The sequence below is a fragment of the Pelophylax lessonae genome (assembly GCF_965119305.1).
Source record: "Pelophylax lessonae genome assembly, chromosome: 3".
Taxonomy (NCBI): Eukaryota; Metazoa; Chordata; class Amphibia; order Anura; family Ranidae; genus Pelophylax; species Pelophylax lessonae.
The window spans coordinates 589,721,273-589,745,408 of NC_138770.1; the positions used below are offsets into that span (position 1 = coordinate 589,721,273).

Sequence of the window (24,136 nt, forward strand, 5' to 3'; positions counted from 1 at the left end):
AAGCCTAGCTATATCACTAACCATGTCTCAAAATACCAACCAAATAGTTTTCTTTGTTCCTCCCAAGGCCCCCTGCTCTTTAGCTCCCTCAACTCCTCCCATGCTTGCCTTTAGGACTTTTTTCCCAAGCCTCTCCCATCCTATGGAACTCTCTACCCCTATCTGTCTGATTATCTCCTACTCTGCGTTTAGAGGATCCCTGAAAACCCTCCTCTTCAGAGAAGCCTATTCTGCCCACACCTAACAACTTTTCCATTTATTTTCTCCATCAGCTCATCCCCCACATCCCTCACAACCAATAATTGTGTATCTCTTGACCCTCCCTCCTAGATTGTAAGCTCTAACAAGCAGGGCCCTCTGATTCCTCCTGTATTTAGTTATTTTGTAACTGTACTGTCTGCCCTCATGCTGTAAAGCGCTGTGCAAACTGTTGGCGCTATAGAAATCCTGTATAATAAATAATAGGAGAGGAGCCTGAACAGCTATGCAAGACTGAAGGTAAGGTTGGAGTCCAGCTTTAAAAAAGAATCTTGCTATCAATAAAAAGCAAAACATAGCAATCTTTAAAAAGGTATAACTTTTCCTGTACTGACAGAAATGGTAACAAAAGCTTGGTTGACTTGCTCAGTGAAGGCAATGGAAATATTCAAGTGTATTATGCAACTTTTAAAGAAAAGCAAAATCTGTTTGATGGGCTTAATTCATTTTTGTGTTGGCTTGTGTTTTTCTTTTGGAAAACTTGATTTCATGTGTATACTGTTTATTTCTATGATGATGGGTCTATAATTGTTGTCATAGGTGTATTTTAAATGATAGATACGTACTATCAACCAAAAATCCAGAAATAAACACATGACACAAATGTTATAAATTGAATTGAAGTTCAGTTGCTAAATCAAGTATTTGATCCACAAGCAAAACATTCCTTTCTACTTGGTGGAGAAACCCTTGTTGGCAAGCACAGAGGTAAGACATTTCTTGTAGTTGAGCCACTCCTTTGTTGCCTTTGCGGTATGTTATGGGTCATTGGGTCATTTGGGTCATTGTCATGCTGGAAGACCTATCCACGGCCCATTTTCAGTGTTCTGGCCGAGGGAAGGAGGTTCTCATCCAAGAAATTACAATGCATGGCAATGTCCATTGTCCCCTCAGTGCACAAAGTTGGCCTGTACTTTTAGCAGAGAAACAGCTCCAAAGCATAATGTTTTCCACCTCCGTGCTTGACTGTAGGGATGGTGTTCTTAGGGTCACAGTGAACATTTTTCCTAATGTTAATCTTAAGTTAATGCCAAAGAGCTAATTTTTGGTCTCATCTGACCACAGCACTTTATCCTAATCCTTCTCTGAATTATTTAGATGTTGATTGAAAAACTTCAGTCGGGCCTGTACATGTGCCTTCTTGAGGAGGGGGATCTTGCGGACGCTGCAGGATTTCAATCCATGGTGGCGTATTGTATTACCAATAGTTTGTTGAATGACTGTGGTCCCAACTGCCATGAGATCATTCAGTAGTTCCTCCCGTGTAGTTCTGGGCTGATCCCTCACTTTTCTCATGATCATCCTTACCCCATGAGGCAAAATCTTGCATGGAGCTCCAAGACCGAGAGAGATTATTGGTTATTTTGTAGTTCTTCCATTTGCGAAAAAGCACTCCAACAGTTGTCTCCTTCTCACCAAGCTTCTCTCAGATGGTCTTGTGCAATGTGTTCTCCCATTCTTGCTTTGTGCAGGTCTATAATCTTGTCCCTGTTGTCCTTTGACAGCTCTTTGGTGTTACCCATGATGGTGAGGTTTGAATGGAAGAAAGATTCTGTGGGCAGGTGTCTTTTATACATGAGTTGTTGTTGGGATCACCTTTCTAAATAATTAATAATAATAATAATAAGTAATCTGTGTACCATATGGGCACATAATGTAGCCAGTCTGTGGGAGCCAGAATTATTATTAGTTGGTAGGGGATGAAATACCTATTTTACCCACTGAACTGCATCTAAATTTATAACATTTGTATCGTGTTTTTTCTGGATTTTTGGATGCTATTCTGTCTCTATCATTTATAATACACCTATGATAGCAATTATAGACCCTCCAATTCTTTGTAAGCGGGCAAACTTACAAAATCTGCAGGGGATCAAATAATTATTTCCCCCACTGTATTAGTAGTAGCACAGTAAACATTGGTGGAGAGCGTAATTTAAACACATGAAAACACATTTGCAAAAAATATCGAGGAAGCAGAGGTTTTAGAGATGTGGGTCCTGTGCAGCAAATGAAGTAACTGTAGACAATTGAGGAAGGTTGACCTCAAAATTCTGGAGAAGATAAAGATAAAATACTGACTGCAGTCTGCCTATATTACAACCCCATCACTATATAGCTGAAGGTACAACCTCCTTTTTTTTCTGGTTTGCTGCTGTGACCTGACTTTCTGTTAAAGAATGGCTACCATGTTTTTCCATAGTCCCACCGTATGTGGGAGGGAAACCACCCTCTCTTGCTGAATTTTGAGATACAATATAAGGACTAGGGGATTTGTTGTGCATATTGCAATGCATGTGACCACAGCTAGCATGAAGTACTCATTCCAAACAAACAAAAGTGAGGGTAAAAAGGAGAGGTCCGGCAGCTCATAGAGGACATTACAAGGAGGCAGAGAAAACACAGAAACAATATTGTGAAAAAAAGATTACAGGGCCAGTAAGTAGTGAATGCGTATGGGTTATTTTTGGAAAAAAAAAGTATATAATTTAGTGTCATTTAAAGTGGCTGTAAACCCTTACATATACCCAGTGAAGTGACTGGCCCAAGAAGATACACGGAGAGTAAACAAATCTGCCTGCGCAAGTTGTTCTTGTTTATATGCACCATCTCCTATCTACAGCCATTTAAGGTGCAGAACTTATACAGCTTGTTTGAGCTTTTATAAAGCAGGGGGCAGAGAGCTGAAATGACACTTTGCATAGCTCAACGAGGAGAGCACTGATTGAAGGAAATGTACACACCCCCATCACACAGCAGAAAGGAACAGAGCTGAGGCTGTCAATCACAGACAGTGTGCTGAAGCTCCCTCCCCTGTCCCCTTTTTCTCTTAGTGTCCAGAAAACCTGTCAGAAGTGATTCAGATAGCAGAGGAATGAGGCAGCAGACTGAAATGTCACTTAGTGCTCTTAGTTGAGGCAAATACATGCTATAGAGGGTTATGCTTTGTTCATATTTCATATCAAAGCGCAGTGGAGTCAAAGCCGGCTTCCCAAAGTAAACATGCCAGTGCCTGGACACGAAGACGGGCCAAAGACCTGGCTCGGTGAGGATAGCGCTGGGCCCCTGGACACGTAAGCGTTATGTTATTAAAAGTCAGCAGCTATAGTATTTGTACTTTTATTTTTTTATGTCAGACTGAAGAACCACTTAGGAGTGTTTGCTGCAGTCAGTTACCAGTGATAGGCACACCGTAACTGTGTCTGTTCCCTCAAATTTATACTTTGTACATTTTAAATGGTTTCTAATTCATCTATCCACCTAATGTTACTGTGCTTCCACTAAGGTTTACACCAAACTGAACATTGTCAGTTTAAAGGGTCAGTCCACTCTTCCTGTCATGGGTTGATTTTGATGTATATAATCACCCATGTGCTTCTACATATTTCTCTTTAGCTGAAAAAGTTTTTGTCCTGCTGCAATGTGAACATTCTAGCTAGAACGGAACCCCCTCCCGTTACAATGGCAAAAATGGGTGCATTGAAATTGGAACAAGTGTACAAATCTTACCACCCAGAGCTGAATTTTCTTCACAGGAGCCTGAAGGCAAACAAGTCTTCTAGGATCACCTTCTTACACACAAAGTGTATTTGTTATTTTGGTCCCTACACAGGTTAGGATATTGGAATTGTATATAAAAAAAAAAAAAAAAACTTTACAGTATATGAGGATAGGGAGTGAGTGTTGTCAATAACTGTACAGGTAAAAACCTTCTCTTGGCTTCCTCACCCATTAGGACAAGCCTATAGTTCCTTATGGTAGGTTTGGCCCTGTTTCCATCCGAAGGTTTAAAAAGATGCAGAGTGATTGATATAGGTACTATTTACCTATAGGCAAACTAATGTTTATTTTTTTAGTGGACTTACCCTTTAATACTTTTTTTTTTTTTTACCTCTTTCCAAAGCTTTTCACAATTGATCATTTTGCTTTCTCTCTACCTCCGGTGGCAGCTTTTTCCCTGTAAAAGGACCAATCTGTCTAAGGTAGAGAAACTCAATTTCTGTGTATTGATTGCCGTGCCTGAATGTAGTGAACTCTCAAAGCCTGTGCTAATCATTTATCCGTCTTATTTAACATTATCACCTCAATAGTTTCTCCTAAGAAATTCATTTGCATTCAAACTTTTCAAATAGATGTGCCCAGCAGCTGGAAACCTAATTAGCAGCCCTGGTCAACCCATTCTTCATTTCCTATGAAACTGAAAAAATAAACCCTCCGTCTTAAATCGTCCTTTCTCTACATTTCCCATGGTCATCATTCATTGCTCCATTATTTTTTAATATCCAGGTCCTCCTGTAACAGAATTTGTTCTGCTTTCTTACCAGACTGGAATTCGAAAGACAACAACGAGAAGAGCTTGAAAAACTGGAACATAAGAGGTTCGTAAAACATGAATATAAAAATGGGTACATTTGCAGTATGTCTCAATTTGTTCTTAACTCACATGTATATTTTCATTTTAAGATGAATTGGGAATAGTAAGCGATGAATGAAAGAAGAGATAGTAGAAAGATACATTTTTACATGTAGCGAAACCACATTGATTCCAAAAAAGAACTTTGCAATTATTGCACATCCATTGTGCAACAATGTTTTATTATAGTATTGTGAAAGTTCTAAACTTACTGCTGCTTATTGTGCCAATGCCATATTGGGTGCTGCCATTTTGTAATATTACAGTGTGACAAATTCACTGCCTAAAGTTTTTTTTATTTATTTATTTTGAACTTTTGAATAGTTTATAACTGTGGTCTATAAACGGTGGCCCCTAATTGCTTTTATCTGGCTCTTGAGGCATTTTTTCTCTCACTGACACCATTGATGAGGCACTATGTCTCCCACTGACACCAACAATGCCTTCATCTGTCCCTTGGTGGACTGTTCCTCCCACTGATATGAGGCACTATGTTTCTCAATGACACCAAGAATGCTTTTATCTCTCCCTTGGGAAACTGTTCCTCCCACTGATTTGAGGCACTATGCTTCCCAATGACCCCAACAATGCTTTTATCTGTCCCTTGAGGAACTGTTCCTCCCACTGAATTGAGACACTATTCCCCACACTCACATCAGTGATGAGGTACTATGCCTCCCAGTGGCACCAAAGATGAGAAACCATTCTTTCCACTGACATCAACAGTGGGGCACTATTCCTTCCACTGAGACAATGATGTGGCATTATTTATTTTACTCGCACCAACAATAGGGTGCCATTCCTTCCACTGACACGAACAATAGAGCTTAAAGTGATTGTTACCCCCCAATAAAAGCATAGTGCTTTTGCCTAGTCAATTGCCCCTTTGTATTTCTTACAGTACCTTGTTGATTCTGCGTTGTCCTGACTTCCCCCTGTGAGCAAACCACATTTATCCTGGCTGCTGTGCCATGAGATCATGGTCAGGATATGAGCCTCCGTCATCTACCTTCTTTCCTGTGTGTCTCTGCAGCTCCTGCCTCCTTACCCTCCTCTCTTCCTGTCCACTCCATAGTGTTCAGTAAGAACATGATCTCATGGCCCATCCCCTCCCCTCTCCTACAGCCTTCATTCACTGACAGAGGGGAATCTCAGCCCCTACCACTTGGCTCTCTTAGATCGGGATACGGAGCAGAGAGAGGAGGTGACTACAAATGAGCACAAAGAAAAAAAGGTATTTAGAATTGAAAAAAAAGTGAGTTTACAACCACTTTAATTCCTTCCACTAATATAAATGATTGGGAACTATTCTTTCCAGTGACGCCAACGATGGGGCACAAAGCCTGAGACTATGGGGTTGATTTACTAAAACTGGAGAGTGCAAAATCTGGTGCAGCTCTGCATGGTAGCCAGTCGGCTTCTAACTTCAGCTTGTTCAATTAAGCTTTGACAAAAAACCTGGAAGCTGATTGGTTTCTTTGCAGAGCTGCACTAGATTTCGCACTCTCCAATTTTAGTAAATCAACCCCAATTTTTAATCCCATTGATGCTGGGACATTTTTTACTCCCTCTGGTAAACTGACCCTTTGCTTAGAAAGTTTGGAGATCCCTGGATTGCTACAAGAATTTACAGTTTATAATTATCCAAAAACAGCAAATCACCAGTACACAAGCTAGCTACAGCTAGGGAGATTTTTGTTATGGTTTCAGTGCAATCAACGCACGAAATTGAGGTAACTGTGTTACTCAGTGCATGTCTCTGACACAAGATTATTTTTCTACTTTGCGTTCTGGTTTAGTAATGCAGAGAATTGGATTTAAATGTGTTTTAATTGTTCAGAGATGCACCTCCATACTCCCTTCATTTGGTTCCCATAACCCACAGGGGTATGGGTAGCTCTGGTAGAGAACCTCTGTCAAGTTTTTATTGTTACTGTTTGTGAGACTCATTTACTCTAATTTACTTTTCTGGTCACCAGTATTAAAAAGTAATTTTACCTTGTGATACCATTTAGATGTTCTGCATAAACTGTTTCATACACACAGTCTATAACCAGACTTTAGATGAAGAAGAGTGCAAAAATGTAGCAGTTATAAGCTAGCAAACTCTTAGCCCTGGTTCACACTGTTGCCATTCGTTGTGCAATTTGACAGTTTTAAATTACATGACAAGTCCCTCCTTTGTTGGCATTGGAACTGTTCAAATTGCCACGAATCATGTTGCAGCGACTTTGAAAAAGGTTCCTGCACTACTTTTTTCCGATTTTTATTGCGACTGGCATAGACCACTATACAGGTCAGGGCAGGTTAGAAAAATACCCATTTTCACTGGTTGCTGACTAAGTGAGCAAGGTATCGTTCTTTTGCTGGTAAATGACATACTGCCCAGTATTATAACAGATTGCTGAGTATCCAGTGGTCAAAGGGCACCACATCCCTTAGAAATTTTATACATTAGGTAATTGGGGATAAATGGGGTTTTTTTTGGGTGCCAACACAGAAAAGAGAAACATTTTGATATAAATTTTTGTTTTATTTTATTGTACAAAATATAAAAGCATGTAAAAGAAGAATTGTTTTACATGTGCAATGCAGTTAATCCATTTCACTCCTCTTGTTTTGCTATGATTTCGTTTCTTCACAAGTTTAATTATGGATTGCACACAAGAACACTAAAATAAAAATATAATTAATCACAAATAAATTACATAAGAAAACCAATTACATTTGGGTCTAAGGCTGCATTCACATGTCAGCTTATAATCGCGGGCAGAACCGCCGCGGTTCCGCCCGCGATTCGGAGATTTATTGCAAATCGCGGGACGCCTAGCGTTGCCCGTTGATTTGCAATAGCCCCCCAAACGCCGAGCGATGTTGCCGCGATTTACGCCCGCCGAATCGCGGCAACATCGCGCAAACAAAATCGCGGGACGCAATACGCTCCAAAAAAGTACAAGAGCTTCTTTGGAGCATATTGCGTCCCGCGATTTTGTTTGCGCGATGTTGCCGCGATTCGGCTGGCGTAAATCGCGGCAACATCGCTCGGCGTTTGGGGGGCTATTGCAAATCAACGGGCAACGCTAGGCGTCCCGCGATTTGCAATAAATCTCCGAATCGCGGGCGGAACCGCGGCGGTTCTGCCCGCGATTATAAGCTGACATGTGAATGCAGCCTTGGTTCTCAAAGCACACACATCAAACAATGCTCACACTGATAGGTCCTCTGGAAGGAACATGGATCCTACAAATATATACCCAGATAAATGGTGTATAGTGGGTTAACCAACAAAGCTACTTGAGACACTAGCAGATTGACTTAAGGTGTATTGGTAAGGATATCTGCATAGCATAGGGGAAGATAAGCCAGGAATGGTAGCACCTGAGAGAGGATGCAAATCGAGAATTTGTTACAGATGACAAGAAGGTTTTGGTATTAAATGCATGTCAAAAATAGGGAATGACAATACATACCCATAAGTGGGAATCAAGATATTAACTTCAACCTGAGGTAGGGAGACGATTGTTAAAGCTTATAGTAGTATGTAGTAGGCCTGTAATCTCATAGAATGGTAAGGTCATTTTAGTTGGTGACAAGACATATAATGACTAATTAGGCTTTCAAGAGTATGTAAAAGAGGGGCAGAGATCAACCAGAAAGCAGATTTTTAGCTAAAGGTGATAAAACAAGTAATGGTCTATGGCGAATTCAAGTATATTTAGACCTTTCCTGGTGTCTCAGTGTACAAGGGCATTTTAGGCATCCTCACCCCAGAGCACCACTACGCTGAATAGCGTCACAACCTGGCTCTATTTCTTTCCCCTCACATTCCCAGGCATCCAAAGGCGCCTGTGGAGGTGCAGACGCCGACTTTGACCATCTGCGCATGTGCAAGATGGCGTGGAATCTTGCGTCCATCGGCGCCATCTTTAAAAATCCCGAAAGACAGGCAGAGAACAAACAGGATCCCTGCAGCCATCTTAGGAACAAGACAGTTTGAAACGTCAGCATAGCAACACGGCCAGATAACAGGACATCGGCAGGACAGGAAGGCAGACAGTGACATGACTCCACTGGTAAACTGCCGCCGATGTCCTGGGTGTCCGTACAGTAGCCCATCCATACCTTTTACACCGATAAAATTACAAAGTAATGACATCTAATGGCCATTTGAATAAGCTCATGTGTTAAGGTAACACATAGGAATTTTTTAATTACCATTCATCCCAACAAAGGACCTTTATAAAAAGGGCAAGCACCATTGAAAGGTGATTGGGGGCAAACCATAAGTGGCAAACACAACAATAAAACAATCGAAAATTGTTACATATTAATGGGCAAAGTAACATCTTATACATCAAAAAAATAAATCAGAATGAACAATAGAAAAGGTTTAAAACTAATGGATTCATTTAATCTGGAATATTTTGTGGTGGCTAGAGTATACAGTATATCCATTTGGATTTACGTTGCAGTAGAAGTTGTCAACATCCCCCCCCCCCCTTTTCATCTCTAGGTAAATATTCAAGAGCAAAAAATGTCATCTTCGATGAGGTCGAAATTATGGTAAAGACCAATATGTCTGCTAATTGGAGTTTCCATCTTCTTTATATGGATCAGAGACACATAGGCTCTAATCCTATGAAAAAAAGGGTCTTGGTTTTCCCAATATAGAAAACACCACATTCACAAGCCATATAGTATACAACACCAATAGTTTGACAATCTGCCCGAAAGTTAGGTCTGTACACATGACCATTCGGTAAGGTTATCTCATGGGTGTTCATAACAAAAAGCTATGAACAAAAGTTGCATTTTCTGCATGGTTTTGTTCCAGTAGATTTAACAATTAAGGGTCTTCTCTTGTTGGAGTAGTGACTTTTAACTAGCTGATCTTTTAAAGAAGAAGATCTTCTGAAAGTAATCTGTGGTTGTGCATTGACATATCTTGAGATGGTTTCATCCGTCACCAAGAGATGCCAATACTTTCCAGTATTTGTCGTACTTGTCTATGATGAAAAGAATATCTGGTAATCAATCTTACATTCCCTTCTGATTTTCTCTAGTTTGTGGTATGTAACAACTTAACTCTAGTTTGATTATTCGCTCTCTGATAAGCTTTTTTAAGGCTAAGAATGACTATATCCTCAGTTAGGAAGCCGGCCCTGCTGAGTCTTCACCTCCACCTCCAAATCCTGTTGGCGGCTGCAATTTAATTTTAACCGTAAATATTGGCTGTAGGGTATACTCGTTATTAAGGGATTTGGATGAGAACTAGCAGCGTGAGGGATTGTATTGGCAGATGAGGTTTAATGTTGAAAAATGTAAAGTAATGCACTTGGGGGCCAGAAACCAGAAAGCAAGCTACTCACTAGGGGGGGAACCTCTGAGTGAGTCTAGGATGGAAAAAGACTTGGGGGTACTGGTAGACAACAGGCTTGGCAGTGGCATGCAATGCCAAGCCGCTGCAAGCAAAGCCAACAGAATACTGGGATGTATAAAAAAGGGGATTCACTCCAGAAATAAAGAGAGTATTCTCCCGCTCTACAAGACTCTGGTCCGGCCACACCTGGAGTATGCTGTCCAGTTCTGGGCACCGGTCCTCAGGAAGGATGTGCTGGAATTGTAAAGAGTCCAGAGAAGGGCAACAAAAATAATTAGGGGAATGGAGGACATCAGCTATGAGGAAAGACTACAAGCACTGAACCTATTCTCTCTGGAGAAGACGCTTGAGAGGGGATATGATATCAATGTACAAATACTGTACTGGCGACCCTAGCATAAGGAACAAACTATTCAGAGAAAGGAGATACAATAAGACACGTGGCCACTCACTAAAACTAGAGGAAAGGCGGTTTAACCTTAAAATGCGTAAGGGGTTCTTCACTGTAAGAGCGGTAAGGATGTGGAATTCTCTTCCACAAGCAGTCGTATCAGCAGGGAGCATTGATAGTTTCAAAAAACTATTAGATGGGCACCTTAGAGACCACAACATACAGGGGTATACAATGTACGGTTAAACACACACACACATCATAGGTTGAACTGGATGGACTGATGTCTTTTTTCAACCTCACTAACTATGTAACTATGTATTGCCCGCAGAAGGCTTTCTGAATAGGGAAGATCCTATGCTACCATCAGGATTTATAAAAATCTGAATATCAAAAAAGCTTATAGTTCTTTGATGACAAGACATAGTGAATTTTAGGTTGAATTCATTGACCGCTAGAATTTTCGAAAAAGCCACAAACTCTTAACTCTGGTTAATCCACTATATACATTTATCTAGGTATATATTTGTAGGATCCATGTTCCTTCCAGAGGAAGTATCAGTGTAAGCATTGTTTGATGTGTGTGGTTTGAGAACTTAGACCTAAATGTAATTTGCTTTTCTTATGTTGATTATTTTGATTATTGATAAATGTTTTTTCTTGTGTGCAGTCCATAATTAAACTCCTATAGAAGCTAAATCGTAGCGAAACATGTAGAGTGAAATGGACTAACTGCATTGAACATGTAAAATAATTCTTCTTTTATACAGTACATATTTTTATATTTTGTACGATAAAATATATATATTTTTTATATCAAAATGTTTCTCTTTTTTGTGTTGGCACCCAAAAAAAAAAACATTTATCCCCAATTGCCTATTGTCTGACATACTGCCAAGTTTACATCTGCAAGCCAGTGAGACCTTGCTCAATCCAGCAAGTTATGGAACAACCTGTGGAAACGGGAGTATTTACACTTTTTGGCAGCCACAGGATCGCAAGTGTGACATGGGCCTTAGACCAGCTGGAAATCTCATGCAGGCATCTCTTGCAAAGAAAGTATTACAAGCCTTATACCCAGTGACCTTCCAAGTAATCTGACCAGCAAACAAAGATCCTTCAACCTTCCCCTCTGATTTGCTTTTGGTGGGCAGAATGATTACCTGACCTGAAACTGTGAAATCAGCTTCATGCACGTGGGGAGGCCATGTTGTAGAACAGTGGTCTCCAAACTGCCGCCATTTGCTTGCCTTTATCTGGCCCTTGAGACAATATTCCTCCTACTGACACAAACAATAGGGGCATACTTCTTGCCACTAACACCAATAATAGGGGACTAATCTTCCCACTGACACCAATAAGGGGGAACTCCTCTTCCCACTGGTACCAATGATGGGACACTATTTCACCCACTGACATCATCAATATGGGCACTATTCCTCCCATTGACACCAACAATGGGGCACTATTCTTTCCACTGACACAACCAATAGGAGCATAAGTCTTCCTACTGACACCAATGATGGGGCACTAGTCCTCCCACTGACACCAATGATGGGGCACTAGTCCTCCCACTGACACCAATGATGGGGCACTATTCCTCCCACTGACACCAATGATGGGGCACTATTCCTCCCACTGACACCAATGATGGGGCACTATTCCTGCCACTGACATTAATGATGGGGCACTATTCCTCCTACTGAATTCAATGATGGGGCACGATTACTCCCACTGATATTAATGATGGGGCACTATTCCTCCCACTGAAATCAATGATGGGGCACTATTCCCCCCACTGAAATCAATGATGGGGCACTATTTCTCCCACTGACATCAATGATGGGGCACTATTCCTCCCATTGACACCAATGATGGGGCACTTTTCCTCCCATTAAAGATGTAGCTTTGTTTATTCTTACTGACACCAGTACTACTCCCACTGAGCACAGGTCGGCCCCCCTAAAGCCTGAAGGGCAGTAAATTTGCCCCTTGTTTAGAAAGTTTGGAGACCCCTGCTTTAAAACAATTAGGTTTTACTATAGAAAGGTACTTTTTAAAAAAATATAGATGGAATATTTTTGTTGTCAAAGGAACGTGACCCATGTGCATAAAAATGTCTAATTTTGTTTGCAAGGTCCTCTTTATAGAGCCAGCCTTGTGTTTTTCTTCCCTGTAAAGTATATGTTGCTTTCAGCTTCATTTTCCTGTCTGAAAATATTATTCATGAAATTTACCTCACCCTCTCTTGAGCTGTGTGGCCATGAAAACCAAAGCAATTTAGGAGAAAGGAGTGAAGAAATAGGTGCTGTTTGTCAATTTCCAAGATTAGGCCCTTAATCTGAATGGAGTTTCCAAGGCAAGACATTATACCGCAAATCAAAAGATGGCCGTCGTCCTGCTTTAATGGAAAACATAAAGATATGTCAGTCAGTTTGCACTTGCAAATCTCAGCATTTGTGTGTGAGTACCCATACATCCATTACTTTAGAGTTTTCGCAGCCAAGTAAATAGTTTAAAAGCATCTCTGGGTGCATTTGAATAATTCAAAGTATAGCACACGTTGAATTGAAGAAAATTCCTCTTCAAATTGCAGAAGTATTTGGTGCTCCTGATTTCTGTGTGCCAGAAAAAGGTACAGAAAAAAAATCTAGCCCAGTTAGATGTGATAACAGGACATGTATGCAATATATGGTTACTCTTCCAGCATCTCGGCATATTTTAAAAGACAGCATGGTGTTGATTTACTAAAACTGGAGAGTGCCAAGTCTGGTGTAGCTGTGAATGGTAGCCAATCAGCTTCTAACTTCGTAAAGTAAATCAGTGCTGTGCAAAGTACATACTATGTTTTAACAAAACAGTGAAAATAATTACTTTAATTTAAAATCAATCCTGAATATATCCGTGAATATTGTTATGCATATCTGTGATGTAATTATCTGATATAAACACAGCAAATATACATAATCTTCAATAAAATCAATTATGGGAATTGTGATAAAATATCAGTGAGTATAGTTAATGCCAGAATTTTTGAAAGGCTATCCCAATCACCAGTGCTCAAAATATTAAAATTGACAATTCGTAAATAGTAGCCAGTAAGACGGTTTGTTGGACGTGTGACCCCCCCCCCCCCCCGTTGGGTGGGTGCTCACCTCATTGAATGTGACCTCGCAATTAAGCTTGGTCTAAAACAGCATGTGAATGCCAGCAGGGAAAGGGTGGACGATTCCTTCAGTGTCGCTCCTAGTCTGAGATATTGATAAAATCGTAAATTTATTATAAAAACCACAAAGCACTCACATGTGACTGGTGCTAGAGTGCACCAGTCTATCCAAGCACAAATCCATAGCGTAATGCTGATACATAAAAGTGCAGCAGTAAGTATCTGTTTAGCCTCCCGCCAGTGTATCCACCTATCTTATACACCCTGCTTGGATAGACTGGTGCACTCTAGCACCAGTCACATGTGAGTGTTTTGTGCTTTTTGTAATAAATTTACGATTTTATCAAATGGTATTTGCAATATGGATTTGTGGTTCTTCCCATATGTGTGATCGCTGATGAGCTCAATATCTCAGACTGGGAGCGACACTGGAGGAATCATCCACTCTTTCCCTGCTGGGATTTACATGCTGTTTTAGACCAAGCTTAATTGCGAGGTCACATTCAATGAGGTGAGCACCCACCAAACAGGGGGTCACAAGAGTGGAGGTGACACGTCCGATAAACCGTCTTGTTGGCTACTATTTACGGATTGCCAATTTTTAAATTTTGAGCACTGGTGGTTGGGATAGCCTTTCATAAATTCACTGATTAACTATACACACTGATATTTTATCACAATACTCATAATTGATTTTATTGAAGATTATGTATATTTGCTTGTTTATATCAGATAATTGCATCACAAATATGCATTTATAACAATATTCACGAATATATTCAGGATTGATTTTGAATTCAATTAAAATTTTCACTGTTTTGTTAAAACATAGTATGTATTTTGCGCAGCACTGATTTACTTTGTAATTTAGTTACTCTGACCGATTGGAGAGTGACTAGTGCAAGCAGCATAATTAACCCCTATAACATGGTAGCTCACAGGACCACCATCATATAGCTTCTAACTTCAACTTGTTCAATTAAAGTAGAACTATAGGCAAAACAGTTTTTTCAATTGTGGATAGAATAACCCTTGTAAGGTTTATTTTTGCCATCTTTGTCCAATTGGGGAGATTTACCTTCAATTTTTTACCCCATAGCTAGACAGGAAATGGGAGAAAATCCCAGCAAATTATGGGAATCTCTTGGGGCTCCCCAAGTCACCAGAACTAGTGTCCTCATTGGAAGATTTACCCTCTGTTACTTTTTGGGGACAACCCAAAATTTTGGATCTTCTTTTACTTTCACTTTCAATGATGATGATAAACCAAACAAATAGAGAGGGTGAATCTACCTAGCGGGAACACAGTCAGCCTAAAAAAAACTGACACGCATTATATTATAATCCCTCCCCCTTCTATCCAGAACGTAAGTTTTGCCTTTAGTTATACTTTAAGCTTTGACAAAAAAAAAAAAAAACCTTGAAGCTGATTGGTTTTTATGCAGAGCTGCACCAGACTTTGCACTTACCAATTTTAGTAAATCAACTCCCATTTCTGTTTAGTCTGGTAGTTGTAGTTGTTATAGTGCCCTGGTAACAACAACGCAACTATTTTATTTACACTAACAAGGTCTACCTACCCTGACTAATGTTAGCCATACACAAATAGATTTTTGGACGAGAATGTTCGTAGAACGTTTAAACAAAAATTCTTTGAACGTTCGATGAATGGACAAATGTAGTTCGAAAATTCTCTTTTGCTTTTACCATTTAATTTCAAACTGATTGCAATTTCTGAGCAATAACCACATACACTGCCCAAAAATTAGTTGATTGAGAAAAGTTTTCTTTCCTGCCCCTTCGAATTTTCCCATCACTACAGTCAAAAACAGGCATCGATTTGACCCCACTAACAATTAGAAAAATAAAACAAATTTTCTTAAAATGAGAATTTCCGTACTCTAAATCACTAACAATACTCATGGTGAATGCCACCAGGCAATGCATCCCTGCGCTTTGGAAGACAACGCACACGCCTACCGTCAAGCAGTGGTTCCAACGCCTCTCAAAGGTTGCAGAGATGGAGGAGCTCCTATACATCGCGAGAGATGCTCCCTCCAAGCACCACAAAAAATGGGCGTGTTGGACCCATTACACCTCCACACCTGAATACTCCCAACTTTGTCAGTAAGGGCCCCATGTCACTACACCCGCCATCCCCTCGGATACGCCGTTCTTTATGCTTCTCACTCTCTCCACCCCCCCTTTTTTTTTTTTTTTTTTCTTTCTCCCCTCACTTCTCTCTTTATCTCCCTCGCCCAAACCCATCCCTCACCATTCCACCCCTCTCCCCCCCCTCCCCCGCCATTCCTTCCTTATCTCCCTACTCCTCCTAGTCTCGAGCTGGGTGCTTAGTTGTTACTGGGCGGGCCCGGTCAACTGGCTCCCCCCCTCCTCTGAACGATTTAGTGGCTTATTTGTCATTCTCCCTCCCGGACGACTCCCCTGTTTCCCGTCCCTGGGTATCGTTCACCCAGGGTATGGGCCTCACTACGGACCTGTCCGACTCGACTGGTTTAAACCCCTGGTGGCTCGCTTCCTCCTTTTTGCCTCTTCCTCTTACCTCTGATTCTTACCACCTATTTCTTTACACTTCAGGTCTCTATCTGACTCCATATGCTTCGCATAGGGAAGTTGTCCTATACTCTCTTGGTTACCAATACTGTTTTTGTTTGCAATTCTGTACTGTTATACAAACCAACTTTTGCTGATTGTATGTTTGTAACTTTGCACTTTTATAACTCAATAAAATGTTTTGAAAAAAAAAAACGAGAATTTCCGAACAAAAATCTATACCTGTATGGCCAGCATTAGTCTAAGCAGTACTAATACACAGTACTACTGACCAAGAAGAAGGGGGTAAATCTTAAAGCACTACTAAACATTTAATGCAGTGTTATTTTAGTTGACTAACCTATTTCCGTGGACTAAATTAACTCTATTTTATTCAACTAATATACGACTAAAACTAAAATGATTCAGATGACTAAAATACGACTAAAACTAAAATGGCATTTTAGTCAAAAGACTAGGACTAAAACTACCAGTAAATTGAAATTTGACATCAAAATAACACTGCACTACCTCATAAAAATTAGTAAGGGGCATCTACTAAGCTGCTGAAAGTAAAAAAAAAAAAAAAGAAGAAAAAGTATTTTCTTATTTTTTTTCTTTATATTTAATGTGGATAATATATTCAGGTAATATGTACAATGGCATTACAGCCAACAGAGTAGGGACAGTCTAATACAGGAGGTGCATTACTGGCCAACTCAAGGTGAAAACCGAGAGGAAGAAAAGTCTAAAAAAAGAAAACTAATGTGGCCACCACATCGAATGATTGGTAAGCTGCAATATATTACATTTTTATTTTTATTTTGGGTGTAATACTGCTTTAAATGTTGACCCTGAAAAGGAATTATGAGATAGGAAGTATCACATGCAGTACTCAACCATGTTGGAAGGTACAACACTAATTGGATAGTTTTCTAAATTTATATGTAAAATAATATTTTAGAAATCTATTAAATCATTTAATTCAATATGTTATATGTCCTGTAGATTAGAAAGTCACATCATTTCAGCCTTTTCACCTCATGCTGCACAGCAGAAAATCTTTGCCATGATTGTAGTTTATACTGTATTATGTAGAGCAGGCACGTCCAACCTGCGGCCTGGGGGCCACATGCGGCCCGGAACCACAGGCAATGCGGCCCACTGCCCCCTGACAATTTTTTATTTCTTTTTTTGCTGGGGAGGAAGGAAGGCGGGTTGGGGGCACGGCCACAACAGCTTCCAGCTAACTGTAGGCAGAGGCTGCCTCGGAAGGGATCATCCTCTAGTTGTGTTAAATCAGTGCTGGGGGGGGGGGGGCGGCAGTGAGGGAAGGGTGCGGCGGAGTTTTATTACTTAAATACCTTAACTATAGTATATATTTTATATGCGGCCTGAGAAAATTTCTCTACACTCAATGTGGCCCAGAGAAGCCAAAAGGTTGGACACCCATGATGTAGAGTATAAAAAGGTCTCAGTCATTCGGGTGCTGTGGACTGTGGAAGTAACAAAATGCCCCTGCATCGAGCGTCAGTAGGAATAATAATAAATAATGAATTAAAAAATATAACCCTGCACCAGAGGCCAGTGTGTATAATAAATGATTCTGTATTAAATGCTCTGTGTTATTGGGAGTATTAAATACCCCGGCGTCGGCGGTCAGATAGGTAACACATCATAGGCATTTAGTGGGAGGAACATTTTTCCAGCATTAGTGGTCAATGGAGTTTTTAAACCTACCCCCCCCCCCCCCCCATTAGGAATGGAATCCTTAATGTTCCATCCAGCGCCTAGTATTCAGTGGGCAGGTTCCATGTCCTGCACTGCCCTTCACAATGACATCTCAGCCATGGCCGTACAGGCACCACCAAGCAGGAGATCACTCTGCTCCACAGTGCCTGTACCAGATTGCTGTGTGCTGGAACACTGCATTCCAGCACCCTCTGCCACGCTTCTCATTGTAGTGGCTAACAGAAGACTGTCATTTGGGGACCTCTAATCTAGAAGGTGGTTAGGACACCTTTCACACTTGTGCGACTTGGGACTGCAAAGTCGCATAAAAAGTCATACCCCATGAGTACCATTCATATCTGTGTGACTACAAAGTAGTCCCTACACTACTTTGGTCCGACTTTGATGTGACTTGAGGTTCATAGACGTCAAGATTACACAGGCATTGCTTCAAGTCACGTGACTTTTAGGTCATACAAGTGTACAAGGGGCCTAAACAATACGCCCTAATTAAAAATAAAAATAAAAAAAATCATAAATGTAAACAAGGCTGATCTAGAAAATGGTAAAACAAAAAGTAACAATCTTACCTGTGTACCCACACAATCTTATCTGTGCCTTCATGTCACAGTAGATTAGCTGTTTGAGACAGCAGAGTGCAGGGTCATACCTTGCATGCACAAGATTGTGGTGGTGCCTGCCATAGCTTTCGAGCCCACTGATATTGAGACAAGATGTCATTGCCCAGCAGCAAATGGTAGGCAGGGTGGGCCATTTAGGGCAAAAAACTGGAATGAGGTATTTGGCCTGCAAAACAATTTCTCTAATTTTAGAATGTTTGCAAAAAAAAAAAAAAGCTGTTTTAAGGAGAAATGTTGTAAATTTTCAAAATATTTTACAATATCACCTTTCTATTTACCTATAAAAGTAATATTTCAAATAGATTACTTTTTTATCTTTTTCTCCATTCTTAAGCAATGCCAATTTGTTACCTCATGGTATGCTGTCCATTCCAGGGCATTACTATATATCAATGGTTGCATGATATATTCATCACTTATTGTTGGTGTCACTTGAATTTATGAGCTGGATTTGAGAAATGAAACTGAGAAATAAGGCAGTAATAGTTAGCAAATCGTATCTGGCACTGTTGTCCAGCAGGGAATTACACAGTATAGATTTTTTTTTTTTGCCAGATATTTTCTGTGCTTGTAACCTACATTGAATACCCCAAAGTAGTTTTTTTTTTTTTTTTTTTTTAAACATTGTTATCTTTCTTTTCCATCTGCCTCAAAAGTTTTTATTTTACACCTTGACTGCTTGACTGTATACATATGTATTAGAAATGTATAAATGTTATTCATGGCCATTAAATTGGAAGAATAGTCTAACTGTAACTATTCTTAAAAATGCACCCCCCTCCTATCCTTCCTAACGTGTATAAAAATGATCTGTGTACTTGCCTATTTTTAGCTCTGGTCTGGTCGCATGATCCTGCAGTGCTGCATAAAGGAGCACTCCACAACGACTCTGAATTCCAAAAGCGGTAATGTTACCCATGCAAGGCGATCCGTATCCCCGCATCCGCTTTCTGACAAAGGGGAGCCAGAGCTGCAGGATAACCTGACTGGACCAAAGCAAATTAAAAATAGCTAACTATACAAATATATATATATATATATATATATATATATATATATATATATATATATATTTTTTTTTTTTTTACACAGGTTAGGCAGGATAGGTAGGAGGAGTGGGGAGGGAACATTTTTAAGAATAGACATATTTAGGCATTTCTTCAATTTTAATGCAAATGAGGATTGTTGTGTGTGTGTGTGTGTTTTTTGTTCTATTGCTTTTTATGCTAAGGATCATCCAGTTTACTCAAACAGAGTGTATCTCTAGGCAAAACCCTTTTTTTTAGTTTTGAGGAAAGTGGGAAAGGTTTGAACTCGCTGTCAATTTGTTATCTGTCTCCATTGGGGCATTAGGTGATTTACTCCTCTTTTTATAGTGGTGACCATTGTCACAGGTAAAGAAAATGATAGGAAATCCAAAAATGTAGAGTCGTCCCCAGAAAAAGATGTAAGAGTCTTCCACTGGGGACACCTCTTTTGGGGACAACTGTCTAAGAGGGGGATTTCCCTCACTTTTAGACATATTTTCTAACTTCTTGTTGCATCTCTGGGACAATAATGTGAAGATTAAATTCCCCATTGGTAAACTGTCAACAAAAAATAAACCAAGTAGGGCTTTGAACTAGCTCCTACTTTATAATATTACCTAATACTGCTGGAACCTAAAGATAGCTACATGTATAAGAAATAAAAAAAAAAATCTGTACCCTTTACAAGCAAATGTAAAAAAAATCCTAGATTGCCAATTTTTACAGGCACACATCATACCTTGCTTGGTCTCTAAAGTTTTTGAGCTAGGTGTTACTAGGTACAAGTGAACAGGCAGAACAGCTGTTGTTAAAGTAAGCCGAGAGCCCCTTTTTAATTTTAATCAAGTAGGTTATGATTAAAACCTCTGTCATGTTTTGTTTTTTGTTAGTTTTTTTTGTCTGTTTTTTTGTCATTCGTCTCCCACTGATGGAGATTTCCCTTCATTTTCTTGCATGTGGACATATCCCTAATAGGGACATAGACAGCAATAACAACCTGGCAGGTATTTTAACCACTCATTACCATGTTCAAATTAAAATAAAAAATATTTTTTGTTAAGATGTGTTTTTTTATCCTAGAGGACCTCCTACCCTCTTTTGATTTCCCACGTGTGTATTTTTGGCATTTTTTTTCTTTTACATTTACAATGTCTTCAGGCTGGTCACATGGCATGCAAGGTCCTTTACCTTTTCAGATCTTTTCCTGGCAGTATGATGTCCTTGATTGTGCAGGTGGTGATGCTGATGGCATGATATTTATTCATTTTAGATACTTGTATAGCTCTGTAAATGTATGCAGTACCTAACATATATTGTATATATATATATATATATATATATATATATATATACTGTGTGTGTATGTATATATATTTTACGTTCACATCAGTCTCTGCCCTCAAGGAGCTTACAATCTAAGGTCCCTAACTCACATTCATCCATACACATACTAAGGCCAATTTAGACAGGAGCCATTATCCTATCAGCATGTCTTTGGAGTGTAGGAGGATACAGGAGTACCCGGAGAAAGCCCACGCAGGCACAGGGAGAAGATTCAAATTCCAGGCAGATAGTGCCGTTGTAGGGTTTCAAACAGATGACCCTAGGTGGAAGTGCTAACAACTTAGCCACTGTGCTACCCCAAAGCAGTGTCACTGTCTGCCATGGTGATGCCTCTTAGAAGGTGAGCCCATGACTTACTGCTTTTACAGTATGTCCTCATGGTGCTGTTTCATTCACCTCAGGCTTAAGGACATCATGGGGAGGAAAGGACAACACTGAAGATGAAAGGAGTTGTAAAGGCAGCAGTTTTTTTTTAACTTAATGCATTAAGATAAGATATGCATTAAGATAAAAAGCCTTCTGTGTGTAGCAGCCTGCCCAGCACCCCTAATACTTACCTGAAACCTCATCTCTGTCCAGCGATGTCCAGGAGTACCCTGGTTGTCCGGGACTCTCCCTCCTGATTGGCTGAGACACAGCAGCAGCTCCATTGGCTCCTGCGGCTGTCAATCAAAGTCAGTCAGCCAATCAAGAGAGAGGGGTCGGGACGAACGGCAGCGCCGTGTCTGAATGGACACACAGAGCTACAGATCGGCTCAGGTGCCCCCACAGCAAGCTGCACTCGACTGAAGGGAAGGGCTAGCAGCAGCAAAGAGGGACCCGAGAAGAGGAGGAGCTGGGCTGCTCTCTGCAAAACCGCTTCACAGAGCAGGTAAGTATAACATGTTTGTTACTTAAAAAAAAAAAAAAAAAGACTTTACAATCACTTGAAGTGATTGTTGCGAAAAAGCGTAGGGGGATAATAGACACAACTTATGGGGAGTTTAAATGCATTTCCAGGATATCACTGACATGCTTTGGATTTGCGCATGGGCCTCCGCCCTGTGAGATATAGCTCTTTAAACGGCTTTTCTGGGTGTATCCATTTAAGATTTTAAAACAGAAGTCTTCAGCAGTTCTTTCGAGTTGATTATCAAAATTCTGGGGAAACCTTACTTTTACTGCTGACAATCTTTCTGTGAATACCCATGTTTAAGGATAGTAAGTGATTACAGAGATGTACTTTGCATGTTCTAGTCATATGTCCTATAGTGTTTCCTTATTTCATCTATTGTTATTTCAGGAAAATGATAAAGGAGATGGAAGAAAAGCAACGATCAGCAAAAGCTGAACTAGAGAAAATGCAGCAGGAAGTAGAATCTCAGCGTAAAGAAACAGAGATTGTCCAACTACAAATCCGTAAACAAGAAGAAAGCTTAAAGAGAAGAAGTTTGGACATTGAAATTAGACTAAAAGACCTACTGGCCGAAAAGGAAAAATTTGAAGAAGAGAGAACAAGAGAGCAGCATGAGATAGAACAGCAGAAGAAAAAGCAAGAAGAAGAGAGTTTTGTGAAGGTTCAGCAAGAACTTCAGAGGCTGCAAGAGCTGCATAGTACAGAAAAAGCAGAGAAAATGGAAATCTTTAAAGAACTGGAAAAACTTAAAAAAGAAAAGGATGAACAGTACATGAAACTAGAGATGGAGAAGAGAAGGCTGGAGGAACAAGAGAGAGAACAGTTGAAGATTGTATTTCGCCTTGAAGAGCAACTTCGAGAAAAACAGGAGATGATCCAGCTTCTTAAGCAGGGGGATTTCTTGAGATTAGAAGAGGAAATCAGAGTTCTTGAAGATGTCAGAGAAGATTTTCTACGTGCTAAAGAGTCAAGGTCAGAAGGTGAAGAAGATTTGGATGAAGTTGAGAAAGCAACAAATAAGTATACGCATTTTAAGAAAATTCAGGTAGAGCAATTGTCTAGTTTAGTGGAAGATTTAAATCAACAAAAAGATTCCTTAGAGAGGGAAATAGTTGCTGATCGGGCCATTCTTGATAGATTTAATCTCTTGAATGTTGATAACAAGCAAGAAGATGATTGCTCAATAACAGAAGATGGAGACCCAATAAAACAAACAGAATACCAACTGCACTGTAAGGAGCGGCAACTTAGGTACTTAAAACACAGCCAACTGCCTGCATTGCTGGATGAAAAGCAGAGAGCATCTGAGATTCTAGACAGTGGTTTGCTAGGGCTAGACAAAACTTTGTATCAGATTGAGAAAGAGATTGAAGAAAAGGCTGATCAACTTGCACAATTCCGAGCAAGTAGTGACCAACTACAGCACCTGCAGGAAACATTTGAGTTTACTGCAAACATTGCTCGCCAAGAAGAGAAAGTTAGGAAAAAGGAGAAAGAGATACTGGAATCAAGGGAGAAGCAGCACAGAGAAGCCTTGGAGCAAGCAGTTGCTAAACTGGAACGTAGGCATTCCGCTCTCCAGAGACATTCCACAATAGATGTTGAAATAGAAGAGCAGAAGCGTAAACTTGCGGAAATGGACAGCAGCCAGGAACAGGCTGGTCTTCAGGCAAGCTTAGAAGCTGAACAGAAAGCTTTGGAGCAAGACAGAGAGCGGTAAGCATAAGTATCAGTATTTTTTATAAGAATTTATTTGAGCTAGAAGAGGTTTTTTAGTTTACAGTGAATGGGTGGTTATGAGTTTTGGATAAATGGGTTCTAAAAATACATTTTGAAAGTCTTCCGGATTTAAACTAATGGAAGTACAACATTCTTGGCTTCCCAAAAAAAAAAAAAAGAAAAACAGTTAAAGAAAAATGTTATAAACAATTTAAACTTTGATAATTAATTACATAGTACTTTTGCTTAGAGGAATCGTTTAAAGTAAGATAATCAGAGGACAGAAATTTTTCTGGAAATTCAGAGACTTTATAAATATATTCAAATGAATATAATTGCGTTTAAGCATGATTATCATAATCTAAAGGAAACCCAGGCTGTGAGAAAGCTGTAAGCTGTCACTGACTTTCTGAAAATGTTAGGTGTCTTTGTCTCAATCTGTGACCCCTAAGAAGCATGCAGCATTCAAAGACCTGATATGCTTGCTAGTTTCAGGTCAGTCAAGACTAGCTGATGTAATGGTAATCCAATAGCCTTAATACTGTCTGTGGCACTGACCTGAAACAACAATAATTTATATACCCAAAGCAAGCTTTGCTTTAAAAAATTCCCAGCA

At 39.9% G+C, this 24,136-nt stretch overlaps 1 protein-coding gene across 4 annotated transcripts in view; it reads left to right on the top strand.

Moving 5' to 3' along the window:
• The window catches only part of KIF16B (kinesin family member 16B), a 613,875-nt gene that overhangs the window by 363,976 nt on the left and 225,763 nt on the right, over nt 1-24,136 (top strand). For 2 of the 4 annotated variants that reach the window (XM_082252310.1, XM_082252312.1), the window contains exons 18-20: nt 4,209-4,241; nt 4,584-4,637; nt 22,189-23,517. In XM_082252310.1, the coding sequence (XP_082108436.1) occupies nt 4,209-4,241; nt 4,584-4,637; nt 22,189-23,517 (1,416 nt within the window). The remainder of the gene's footprint in view (nt 1-4,208; nt 4,242-4,583; nt 4,638-22,188; nt 23,518-24,136) is intronic. The other 2 variants (XM_082252311.1, XM_082252313.1) reach the window with 1 other exon arrangement.